At 42.8% G+C, this 12935-nt stretch overlaps 1 protein-coding gene across 1 annotated transcript in view; it reads right to left on the bottom strand.

The window, feature by feature from the left end:
- FBN3 (fibrillin 3) overlaps nt 1-12702 on the bottom strand; it is an 87897-nt gene extending 75195 nt beyond the window's left edge. Inside the window, exon 1 of the mRNA XM_068980990.1 lies at nt 12679-12702. Within this exon, the coding sequence (XP_068837091.1) occupies nt 12679-12702 (24 nt within the window). The remainder of the gene's footprint in view (nt 1-12678) is intronic.
- Between the last annotated feature and the right edge of the window lie 233 nt (nt 12703-12935).

Consider the following 12935-nt stretch of genomic DNA (forward strand, 5'->3'; position numbering starts at 1 on the left):
GGTGGGGGGGGGGGGAGGGAGTGGTGCATTCTGGAGTTCCCTGGGAAGGCCCCGAGAAGGTCAGGCGCAGGCTAGGAGGGGCGGAGAGAACAGCTGGACCCAGACGGCCTCCCCATCTGGTTCTGCAGGAATAACAGCCCCCTCTACACATTCTCACAATAGACCCCTGAGGCAGGCTCTTCTGTCCCCATTATACAGATGGGTAAAGGAGATCAGTCCTGGGTGTTCACTGGAAGGACTGATGCTAAAGCTGAAACTCCAATACTTTGGCCACCTCATGCGAAGTGTTGACTTATTGGAAAAGACCCTGATGCTGGGAGGGATTGGGAGCAGGAGGAGAAGGGGACGACAGAGGATGAGATGGCTGGATGGCATCACCGACTCGATGGATATGAGTCTGAGTGAACTCCTGGAGTTTGTGATGGGCAGGGAGGCCTGGTGTGCTGCGATTCATCGCAAAGCATTGGACACGACTGAGAGACTGAACTGAACTGAACTGAAATGGAGGCACAGAATCCCCAAGTCACTCACCCTGTCCCCAGAGCCCTAAAGAACACAGGCAGATTTGAATCACAAAGCTGCAAACCTCAGTCTGCTGAGCAGAGGGAGACAGCAGAAACCCTTGTCTTTGATACGTACACATATATTCTTTATTCTTCAACAATGAACACAAATGCTGGCCCCCAAATACATTGTTCGTCCTTGCTTTTTCCCTCTTTGTAAACATTTGTTTTACTAGTAAACCAAGAAGTACCTCTTCATGATTATCATTTTTATTACTTTTTATTTATTTGGGGGACTGGGATAAAATCTATTTTTATTTTTTTAAACTTACCTAGAGTTTATTTTTACTTTATTTGTTTTGGCTTCACTGAGCCTTAATTGCAGCCCACGGGCTCTTTAGTTGCAACATGTGGAATCTAGTTCCCTGACCAGGGATTGAACCTGGGCCCCCTGAATTAGGAGTGTGGAGTCTTAGCCACTGGACCACCAGAGAACACTCTTGAATTTATTTATTTACTTAAAAAAATTTTTTTTTATTTTGTATTGGAGTGTAGCCGATTAACAACGTTGTGACTGTTTAGTTGAACAGGGAAGGGACTAGACATAAATATTCATGTACCCAATTCTTCCCAAACGCCCCTCCCATCCCAGCTGCCACATAACACTGAATTGAAGTCTACTTTGCTTACATTATTGTGTTAGTTCCAGATGTACAGTGCAGTGGTTCTATTATATGTATATATATATAATCTTTCAAAAATTTTATTGAAACATAGTTAATTTACAGTGTCGTGCTAGTTTTGTGTATAGCACCGTGATACAGATATACATGCATAGATATACATATATACACAAATGTACATTCTTTTCTACATTCTCTTCCATTAGAGGTTATCCCTTGAGTGTAGTTCCCTGTGCTATACAGTAGGTCCCTATTGGTTACCTATTTTATATATAGCGGTGTGTATATGTTAATCCCAAACTCCTAATTTATATCCTTCTGCTTTCCCCTTTGGTTAACCATAAGTCTATTTTCTATGTCTGCGCATCTCTCTCTAGGTTGTAAATAAGTTCATTTGTATCTTATTTTTTAGATTCTGCCTATAAGTAATGCCACACAATGTTTCTCTTACTGTCTGGCTTACTTCACTTAGGTCCATCCACGTTGCTCCTGATGGGTTTATTTCATTCTTTTTCTGGCTGAGTAGTATTCTGTTGTCTATATGCAGCCCATCTTATTAATCCAGTCATCTGTCAGAAGACATCTAGGTTGCTTCCATGTCTTGGCTATTGTAAACAGTGCTGCAATGAACATTGGGGTGCATGTACCATTTTGAACTAGGGTTTTGTCAGAATATGTGCCCAGGAGTGGGATTGCTGGATCATATGGTAGGTCTAGCTTTAATTTTTTAACTGCAACTCCATACTGTTCTCCGCAGTGGCTGTTCCAATTTACAGTCTCACCCACAGGGTAGGAGGGTTCCTTTTTCTCCCACCCTCTTTAGCTCCGTTTGATGGAACATTATTCAGCCTTTAAAAGGGAGGAGATTCTGACACCTGCTACAACATGGTGAACCTTGAGGACATGATGCTTGGTAAAAAGAGCCAGATACAAAAGACAAATACTGTCTGATCCTACTCACAGGAGGTCCCTAGAGGAGTCAGAACCACAGAGACAGGAAGTAGACGGTGGGTCCAGGGGCTGGGGGAAGGGATGGGGAGTCAGTGTTTCATGGGGACAGAGCTTCAGTTTGGGGAGATGGGAAAGTACCGGAGATGGATGTTGGGATGGTTGCCCAACAATGTGAATGTGCTTAAGAGCACGTAATTGCACACTTATAATGCTTAAGCAGTAATTGCACAATGTATATTTACATCACATCATTACACTGTTCACTTTAAAAAATTGTTTTCATTGCTGTCCACTTTTTATATATAGTTTTATTTTAAAATGTACTTTATTCTCGGCCGTGCTGGGTCTTCATTGCTGGGCAGGCTCTTTTCTCCAGCTGTGCACTCAGCCTTCTCTTTGCAGTGGCCCCTCTTGTTGCCGAGCACAGGCTGTGCAGGACGTGTAGGTTCAGTAGCGCAGCACGTGGGCTCAGTAGCTGGAGCTCTAGAGCAAGGCTTGGTAGTTGTGGCGCACGGGCTTAGTTGTTCCACAGCATGTGGGATCCTCCAGGGTCAGGAATTAAACCCATGTTTCCCATATCGGCAGGCAGATCCTTTACCACTGAACCACCAGGGAAGCCCCACACTGTTCACTTTAAACCAAGGCAAGTCTATCAATTATTCCTCAAAAAAGTAGGAAAATAATTAATTTAAATAATCATTAGGATGGTAATTTTTTAAATGTATTTTATTGAAGTATAGTTGATTTACAATGTTGTGTTAGTTTCTGCTGTACATCAAAGTGATTCAATTATACATATGTATACATTCTTTTTCATATTCTTTTCCATGATGGTTTATCACAGGACATTGAATATAGTTCCCTGTGCTATTCAGGAAGACCTTGTTGTTTATCCCTTCTCTATATGATCGTTTGCATCTACTAATAGGGTGGTAAATCTTATGTTATGTGCATTTTATTTATTTATTTATTTTTAACGTGGAGGCCGCAGTCTCATCGCTGAGCTCACCCAAGCAGAATTCCTTCCCTACCTTCAGCCTCTGTTTTTGGATGGGTGGGGCTGGGTGAGTCTGATTCCACAACCATCACTGTTCCCTAGGGCAGCTCCAGAAACATGACATCATATTCGTTTTGTTTTCTTGGTTTTCATTTTCTCTCTTGAAGGAGAGAAGTCTGGATGTTGAAGCAGCTGTAGGACGAACAATCGCCGGCTGCGATTTCACTTCACAAGTCTTGCATTTCCTGTACTTCTGATGTTGCTGAAGGTGATGGTCCTCTGTCTGTCATGGGGGAGGGCAGACCGGGCTACTGGGAGACAGACAGCTGGACCAACAGGGCTGGTTGTGTCCGAAACAGAGCTTTGGACTTGAGGCAACGGTCTTGCTACAGCCATCAGATGCCTTCTGCCTGCTGATCTGCTGGGAACTTTCCCTCAGGTTGCAGGGTATATGAGCTTCCTATGGCCACAGTGACAAGTTATCACAAACTTCGTGGCTTGAAAAAAACACCAGTTTTCTATCTTTCCATTCTGGAGGTCAGAATCCAAAATGGCTTTCACTGGGCTGACATCAAGTCACCCTCAGGACAGCAATCCTTCTGGAGACTATGGAGAGAGTCCATTTCCTGGCCTTTTCCATCTTCTGGAAGCTACCTGCATCCCCTGGACCGTGGCCCCTTCCTCCATCTTCAAAGCCAACCGTGTAGCATCCTCTAATCTCTCTCTCTCTGACCCTCCTGCCTCCCTCTTTTAAGGACCCTTGTGATTCCACTAGTAACGCAGGACCATCCTCCCATCTCCATATCCTCAACTTAACCCCATCTGCAAAGATGTTCCCATTTTTCACAGGCCCTAGCAATTAGAATGTGAGCATCTTTGGGACACTCTATGTAGCCTGCCATAGTGAGTTTTCCTGATGGAGAAGAAACATCAGCTCCAGAGGCATGAACAACATATGGAGCCCAGCCTCTCAACCTCTGGACTTTGCTTCCCTTATCTTCAAAATGGGAAGGAAAATCTCTCTGTTGGTCATTTTCCTGGGAAAACCAAGTAGGATCAAGCTGATGTTAATGTACCGGTCCAAGACACAGGTGCCCGGTAACCCAGGCCTGAGGGCATCTTCTGTGTGTGTGTGCTAAGTCGCTTCAGTCATGTCCAACTCTGTGTGACCTTATGGACTGTAGCCCACCAGGCTGCTCTGTCTGTGGCATTTCCCAGACAAGAATACCAGAGTGGGTTGCCATGCCCTCCTCCAAAGGATTTTCCCAACCCAGGGAAGGAACCTGCATCTCTTGCACCTCCTGCATTGGCAGGCAGGTTCTTTACCACTAGTGTCACCCATTTATTGACTGCCTACTGTATACTAGGCATGGGGAACAGGAAGGAAGCAGAAACAGCCTCAGACCCTGCCCTCCTGCTGTTTGTATCACAGTCTGGGGGATATTATTCACTCTAGCATTTATTGAGTGCCTGCTATATATATATCAGGCATCGTTCTAGGTAAGGGGGGAACACAGTGGCAAACAAAGCAAAGATCCATGGGACTCACATTCTGGTGGTGGTTAGTCTTGGGGAAAGGAGGTACTGATGCCCCGGGGGCCTGACTTAGGCTGGAGGTCAGGGGAGGCTTCTCCAAGACAGAGATTGGCCAGATAAGGAATTAAAACTGAGGCAAGGGGAGAGAGGAGCATCCCAGATGGTAGGGAACAGCATGTGCAAAGGCCCTCGTGAGTTGCATGACTGGAGCACAAGGAACAAAGGGAACGAGTGAGAGGTGAGGCATTGGCAATCTGTGGGGATTTTCCTGCTATTTAAAATCATCTGGGAGGGACTCCCCTGGTGGTCCAGTGGCTAAGACTCCATACTCCCAACACAGGGGGCCCAGGTTCAGTCCCTGGTCAGGGAACCAGATCCCACATGCCTCAACCAAAGATCCTACATTTTGCAACAAAGATCCTGAATCCTGCAACTAAGACCTGGTGCAGCCAAATAAATAATTAAAAGATCTGTAAATGTTTAATTTATTTATCTGTTTGTTTATTTTCTTTTTGGCTGTGCTTGGTCTCATTTCTGGGAGAGAGAGCTTTCTCTAGTTGCAGCAAGCAGGAGCTACTCTCTAGTTGTGGTGCTTCAGCTTAGTTGCCTCTTGGCATGTGGAATCTTTCCGGGACAAGGGATCGAACCCGTGTCCTCTGAATTGGCAGGTGGATTTTTAATCACCAGAGCACCAGGGAAGCCCCAAAACAATTTTTAAAATATTTTAGGGACTTCCTTGGTAGTCCAGTGGCTAGGACTCCATGCTCCCAATGTGGGAGCCCTGGGGTCGATTCCTGGTTGGGGAACTAGATCCTACATGCCTCCCCTAAGACCTGATGCAGCCAAATAAAAAAAAATAAAATAAAAGATAATAAAAATTTTTAATTAAACATAAAATTTTTAATTTTGAAAATATTTTTTAAAAATCAACAGGGAGCCATTGGCAGCTTTTATGCAAGGTGTGATTGTAAGTGGGTTCTGCAAAGACTGGGGCCACTGGGCCAGGTATGGGTTAGTCCTGTGGGAGAGGGGTACCCACTCCAAGCCCTGCCATCTGCACCCACTTCTCTGGGGCTCTGGTGTTTGCTTCGCCTGTCTCCCAGTGGTCCCATCCACCCCAACCCCAGCTGCTGTTGGAATCTCTGCTTGCAGTTTCTTGCCCTGCCCCACAAGCCTGGAGGATGGCACTAGTTCAGTCAACATCTATTAAGCACCCATTGTGTACAAGGAGCTTTACATTTGTTATCACACTGAGTTTCCCCAATAATCCTACCCAGGCTTCCCAGGTGGCACTACTGGTAAAGAATCCACCTGCCAGTGCAGGAGATGGATTCAATCCCCAGATGAGGAAGATCCCCTGGAGGAGGAAATGGCAACCCACTCCCATATTCTTGCCTGAAAAATTCCATGGACAGAGGAGCCTGGCAGACATGACTGAGAGATTGAGCACCCATCCAAATAATCCATAATCCTACTAGGAAGGTGTGAAGCCCAAGATCACACTTGAAGACTGATGCCCAAGGAGGCAACTGGTTAAGCGAAGACTGTTGGTTCTGGAAGCTCAAACACCACTGACTCTCAGAAGATACCCATGAGCCAGGGTAACCTCTGGGTCTTCGGTGAACATTCAGAGAATCAATCAATGGATGAGTGAATGGTGGGCAAGTCCAGTGAGGCTAGCGGGAGAGAGTGGAAATTGCCTGTGGAGAGGGGTAAGCTGGACCCAGATTGAGAGGGGCCTTGAAAGCTCAACCTGGGGGGTATGGATATGGTGTGGTGGCCGCAGGGAGACATCGAGGGTTATAGGCAGGGATCTGTTTGCCAGGAAGGGTGGAATTAAGTGGGCCTGCCACTAGGGGGCACTCAAGTCTTCCCAGAGATTGTCTTCAGCGCTGCACTGTGGAGATGGTGGCCACTGGCCTCAGGAAACCGTGTGGTTGGAATATGACCAGTTTGAACAGAGATTTAAGTGTAAAATACACACTGGATTCTGAAGACTTCATAAGACAAAAAGAATGTCACTTGCCTCACTGATGCTTTTTAAAATATCAATGACATGGAAATTTCCTGGCAGTCTAGTGATTAGAACTCAGTGCTTTCACTGCCAGACGTGGGTTCAATCCCTGGTCGAAGAACGAAGATTCTGCTAGCCGAGTGGTGTAGCCAAATTAAAACGAGTGTGTGTGTGTGTGTGTGTGTGTGTGTGTGTGTGTGTGTGTGTGCAGTATCTAAGTCGTGTCCGACTCTGCAACCCCATGGACTGTAGTTTGCCAGGCTCCTCTGTCCATGGAGTTTTCCAGGCAAGAATACTGGAGCAGGTTGCCATTTCCTACTCCAGAGGATCCCTCAGACCCAGGAATCAAACCCGTGTCTCTTGCGTCTCCTGCATTGGCAGGCGGATTCTTTACCAGTGATGCCCTATATATATTAAATATGTATGTGCACTTTCGTGCCAAGTGGCTAGAGTCGTGTCCGACTCTTTGCGACCCCATGGACTGTAGCCCACCAGCCTCCTCTATCCATGGGATTGTCCAGAGAAGAATACTGGGGTGGGTTGCCATGCCCTCCTCCAGATCTTCCCCACCCAGGGATCGAACTCATGTCTCTTGTCTCCTGTGTTCGCAGGTGGGTTCTTTACCCCTAGTGCCACCTGGGAAGTCCTATATATTAAATACATACACATACATATGTATATCAATGACATGTTGATATACATATATCAGTGACGTGTTGATGATATTTGGGGCACATGGGCTAAATAAATTATTAAATTTTGCCTGTTTTCTTTTTCACTTTTTTGTAATGTGGTTAAGACGACATACATGGGTCATATTTATATTTCTGTTGGACGAAACTGGCTTAGAGAGAAGACTTACTGTTTTCAACAGTTGCCGGGGGCAAACTACCCTCTCTTTTTTTCTTTTTTTCTCTTATACTGGTTATCCTTCAAGGTAACCATCTTACAGTTTTCCCCACCAGGTTATTCTTACTCATTGACTAAGAGTACCTAATACATTACATATAAATAGACCAAAAGTAGAGAGTAAAGGTTACTGTTTCATAAACATAGAATCATATTAGGTACACCTTTGTATTCAAGGTATCTTACGGGAACTGCCCAGACTACCTGCTGAGGTCCTAAGTCACTCTTCCGACTTGCTTGATAACCTCCCATGGTGTGGATGAACCATAATTTATTCAACCACATTCCCATGAACTGGTTTTCCCTTGGCTCACAGGTTTTATTCCCTCCACTACCAAAAAGAAAAAAACCCTACGATATTCTTTTTTTTTCCAACCTCACAGCATGCAGGATCTTATTTCCGTGACCAGGGATTGAACCCGAGTCCCCTGCATTGGGAGCATGGACTCTTAACCACTGGACCTCCAAGGAAGTCCCTAATAAATATTTTTATACCTATGCCCATAAGTGAAAGTTGTTCAGTCGTTTTTGACTCTTTGCAACCCCATGGACTGTAGACTGCCAGGCTCTTCTATCCTTGAATTTCTCCAGGCCAGAATACTGGAGTGGGTAGCCATTCCCTTCTCCAGGAGATCTTCCCAACCCAGGGGTCGAACCCAGGTCTCCCGCATTGCGGGAGACTTCTTTACTGAGTGAGCCATCAGGAAGGCCCAAGAATACTGGAGTGGGCAGCCTTTCCCTTCTCCAGGGGATCTTCCTGACCCAGGAATCAAACCGGGGTCTTCTTGCAGATGAGAATTGTAGGCAAATTATTTCCCAGCTGAGCCACCAGGGAAGTGCTACCTATCCCCATATGCGCTGATGATTTATTTCTAAAGGAAAGATTTCTAGGAATGAGATTACTGGGTGAAGGGCTTATGTATTTTTAATGGAGTTTGTCAGGCTGAACTGACTCTAAAATCTCTATGAAAAGGCAAAGACCCATAAGAGCCAGCACAACACTGAAGAAGAACAAAATCGGAGGGCTGAGACTACCTAATATCAAGACTTTGTATAAAGCTACAGTAATCAAGACAGCATGGAACTGGCAACAGAATAGACACATAAATCAATGTAAACAGAATAGAAAGCCCAGAAACAGGCTCACACAAATGTAGTCACTTGATCTTTGACAAAGGAACACAGGCAATTCAACTGGAGAAATGACAGTCTTTTCTTTTAAAAAAAAAATGTTTGACTGCACCAGGTCTTAGTTTCAGCATATGAGATCTAGTTCCCTGACCAGGAATCACACCTGGGTCCCCTGCATTGGGAGTGTGGAGTTTTAACCACTGGACCAGCAGAGAAATCCCAGGACAGGGTTTTCAACAGATGGTGCTAGAATGATTGGATGTCCATATGCAAAAAAAAAAAAAAAAACAGAAAGGTGGAAGAATAATCTAGACACAAACCTTACGCCTTTTGCAAAAATAAACTCAAAATGCATCGTAATGAGTCACCTTGAAGAGGCAAATCCATAGAGACAGAAAGTCAGAGGTTATCAGATGCTGGAGGAAGGCAATATAGGAAATTATCATTTAATGGGTATGGTTCCTATTTGGGATGATAAAAAGTTCCGGAAATAGTGGTGTGATTGCACAACATTGTGAATGCAGTGAATACCACCGAATTGTACACTAAAAAAATGGTTAAAGTGGTACATTACGTATTATGTATATTTGACTCCCTGTCCCCCACATGTAGAATCATACACCTGGATGCAAAACGCGAAACTAAAAAACTCCTAGAAGACCAGGAGACAAATCTAGGTGACCTTTGGTTTGGCAGTGGGTTTTTAGATATAGCATCAAAAGCATAATCCATGAAAGGAAAAATCTGATGTTGAAGTTCCGTAAAATTAAAAAATTTGCTCTGCAAAAATATGATATTAAGACGATGAAAAGACAAGTTGTAGACTAGAAGAAAATACTGCAAAATGCAGTACCCTCTGAAAAAGGATTTCCATCAAAAATAGGTGTTGCCAGAGCAAAATAGCGCATTTCTGTCAGCCATGCCTGAGAACACTTTTCCCCAAGGCTTCACCAGCAATCGTGTTACAACTTTTAAAATCTGTGTCAGTTTGAGGAAGTGGCATCTCACCATTATCTCAATTTGCATGTTCTCACCCGAAGCCCATCTGAATATCTTTTCATCTGATCTGGGGACTCGAATTTACTTTTCTGCATAGTACTCATTGGGCTTCCCAGGTAAAGAGCCTCTCTCCAATGCAGGAGACATAAGAGATGTGAATTCCGTCCCTGGGTAGGAAGATCCCCTGGAGGAGGATATGGCAACCCTCTCCAGTATTCTTGCCTGAGAAATCCCGTGGACAGAGGAGCCTGGTGGGCTACAGTCCATGGGGTTGCAAAAGAGTTGGTTGCAACTTATGGACTAACAACAATAACATAGAGACATAAAGGAAATTGGTGGTTACCCAAACCTGAGGGGAAAGCGGAATAGAGCCTGAATGATTAATGGGTACAGAGTTTTCTTTTAGAGTGATGAAAATGTCTTGAAACTAGAGAAAGGTGGGGGTTGCATAACATGGTCACTGTAGTAAATGGTCACTGAATTGCATACTTTGAAATATTTTGTGAATTTTTACATCAATAAAGGAATATTTGAAAGAAAAAGATAAAATGCCAATTTTTCATGTATTCTAGGATATCTTTCTGGATTTTTATGATTTTTTTCTTACTCATCTATTTAACTAGTTTAACTTCAATTGAATCACCCCCCCTATTCATTTTTAAAATTTGTCTTGGCTAGTCTTCCATATGATTTTTATCCAATTCAGGAAAAATAATTATCCCTTCCCCATCGGAATGCTGAATGTAATTGTATTAAATTTATAATTTTGGATAACATATTTTATCAGTGTCAACCCGTCAAAGAAGTGTATGTCTTTCCATTATTTCAGATTTTGCTTTATCTCTTTTAATGAGATTTTATGATTGTTTTTCTTTCCTTTTTTTTGGCCTTGCCTCGAAGCTTGTGAGATCTTAGTTCCCCAATCAGGGATTGAATCCAGGCCCTCAGCAGTGAAAGCGCTGAGTCCTAACCACTGGACCGCCAGGGAATTCCCTAGATTTTATGATTTTAAAAAAATATAGTATCATATACACTAAATATAGTATAATATTTATTATTGATCTTAGAGTAATTACGTTTATTTTTAAACAATTCCTTTCTCTTTTTTAAAAAATTTACTTCACTTTCACTAAAAAAAGGCTGCTAAATTTTATCAAACATTTCTCAGTACACATTAACATGATCTTGTGGTTTTTCTTATTTAATCTGATAGAGTGCTTTTTATTGTAACTCTGGAATTTTGGAAATAAAGCTGTGTCAGACTGCAGCTTCTCTTTTGGACACATGACAATATTTGATAACATTAAACATTTTTTTCTATGCACTTAGATGAGGTTGATCTGTACCTTTCTGTCCTGTCATTGTTAAGCTTTGGAATTGAAGTCCTGAATTCATCAAATGCAGTCATAGATGCATTGGGTGAGTTTTCTGTATTTTTCTATGGAATAGTTTTAATAATTTGGATTGTGATTACGATTATTTAGTTTAGAGAAACTTTCCCAATATAGTTCTTTAATCACCTTTCTAATATGTTTTATTTGAGCGACTGAACTGAACTGAATATCTTTGATAGTCATTGACCTAACCAGACGTTCCCCTTGGGTCAGTGATCAGACTGTGCATTTTTCTCAGAAATCATTGATTTCCTCTAGGTTTTCCAGAACATTGCCTGGGCGGCATGTACAACTTTCTTATTTGACTGTTTACGTCTATGCTGACACTCTATCGATTCCAATGTCCCTAATGGTGTTTACTTTTTCCCTTGCTCTGATTTATAAATTTATCAGTCTGGTAAGAGGTTATATTTCATTGGTTTTTAAAGAACCCACTTCCTTTCTCACCCTATTTGACCTTCCCTTCATTTGATTCATTTCCATTTTTCCTTTCTATCTATTCCATCTTCCTAAAATCCCCCTTCCCAGGGACTTCCTTGGTGGTCTAGTGGTTAAGACTCCGTGCTTCTGATTCAGGTATAAGTTTGATCCCTGGTCAGTGAACAAAGATCCCACATGCCTGGCAACATGGCCAAAAAAAACAAAACAGTAATTTCTTTCGTCCTAATTTTTTTTGTTCTTAGTCTAATTTGTTAACACAGTTCCTTCATTTTCCTTTTCTCTTTTTCTTTTTTTCAGCTGATCTTAGTTCCCCCACCAGAGACCAAACTCAGGCTATGGTAGAGACAGCACTGAGTCTTAACCACTGACAATTGCCAGGCAGATCCCCCCCTTTTTTTTTCTTTAACAACTGGAAAATCGGGCTCTGAGTATTTCTCCAAGATCAGTTTTATGTCTCAGGGATTCTTATGTAAAATGTTATTTTCACTGTTTCTGAATAGTTTATCAGCTCATTTTTGGCTTCCTCTGTCGTTCAAGTTATTGCCTTTTGTGGCTGCTGGTCTGTTTAGGGCAAAGAGGATGACAGAGGGATGTGAAATAGGGGTGGGGTTATGAGAGAGGTTATGGGTGGGATCTTTGTTCTCTTCTTTCTTTTATTTCCTTTATCCCTTCCATTCTAGAACAATACTCATCCTAGACAGTTTAGTGTGTATTTTTTTGGTTTGTTTCTGATTCTGCAAGATGTATGTTTTGCTCTGTGCCTGTGTTTCCCGTATACCAAAATGATGCTGTTCTCTCTCTCTTTCTCCTTTCTCTCTCATTTCTTCCCTTCTCTATTGCATTTTACTTCGAATAAAATTGCATATTATGTATATTTGAATCAGAATCTGCATTTTTTCCCCTTAAGGTTTAATCCACATACCATAAAATGCACACAATCCAATTTCAGAACACTTTTATTACCCCCTAAAGAAACCTCATACTCACCTCTCATCCCCTCTTCCCATTGCCCCAGGCAGCCTCAACTCTACTTCTGTCTCTGTGGATGTGCCTGTGTGGGCAGTCCTGTAAATGGAGTCACACAACATGTGAACTTTGTTACCTGGCTTTTCTTGCTCACCATAATGCCCTCACAGTCATCCATGTTGCACTATATATCAACATCTCATGGCTGGATAATATTTCATTGCATGGAAGGATTCTTTATTATCCTTTTATTATCCATTCATCAGTTGTTTCCACTTTTTGGCTATTATGAGGCACTTTATTAGAAAAGTGTATCCATGTTGCTTCATGAGAGGTATGTCTGTTACCTCCAGCTGCTCATAGAACTTCTGGCCATACGTCCCCAAGTTTCACCATTCATCTGCTCCCCCA

Source organism: Capricornis sumatraensis, chromosome 9 (assembly GCF_032405125.1).
Source record: "Capricornis sumatraensis isolate serow.1 chromosome 9, serow.2, whole genome shotgun sequence".
NCBI classification, from domain to species: Eukaryota; Metazoa; Chordata; class Mammalia; order Artiodactyla; family Bovidae; genus Capricornis; species Capricornis sumatraensis.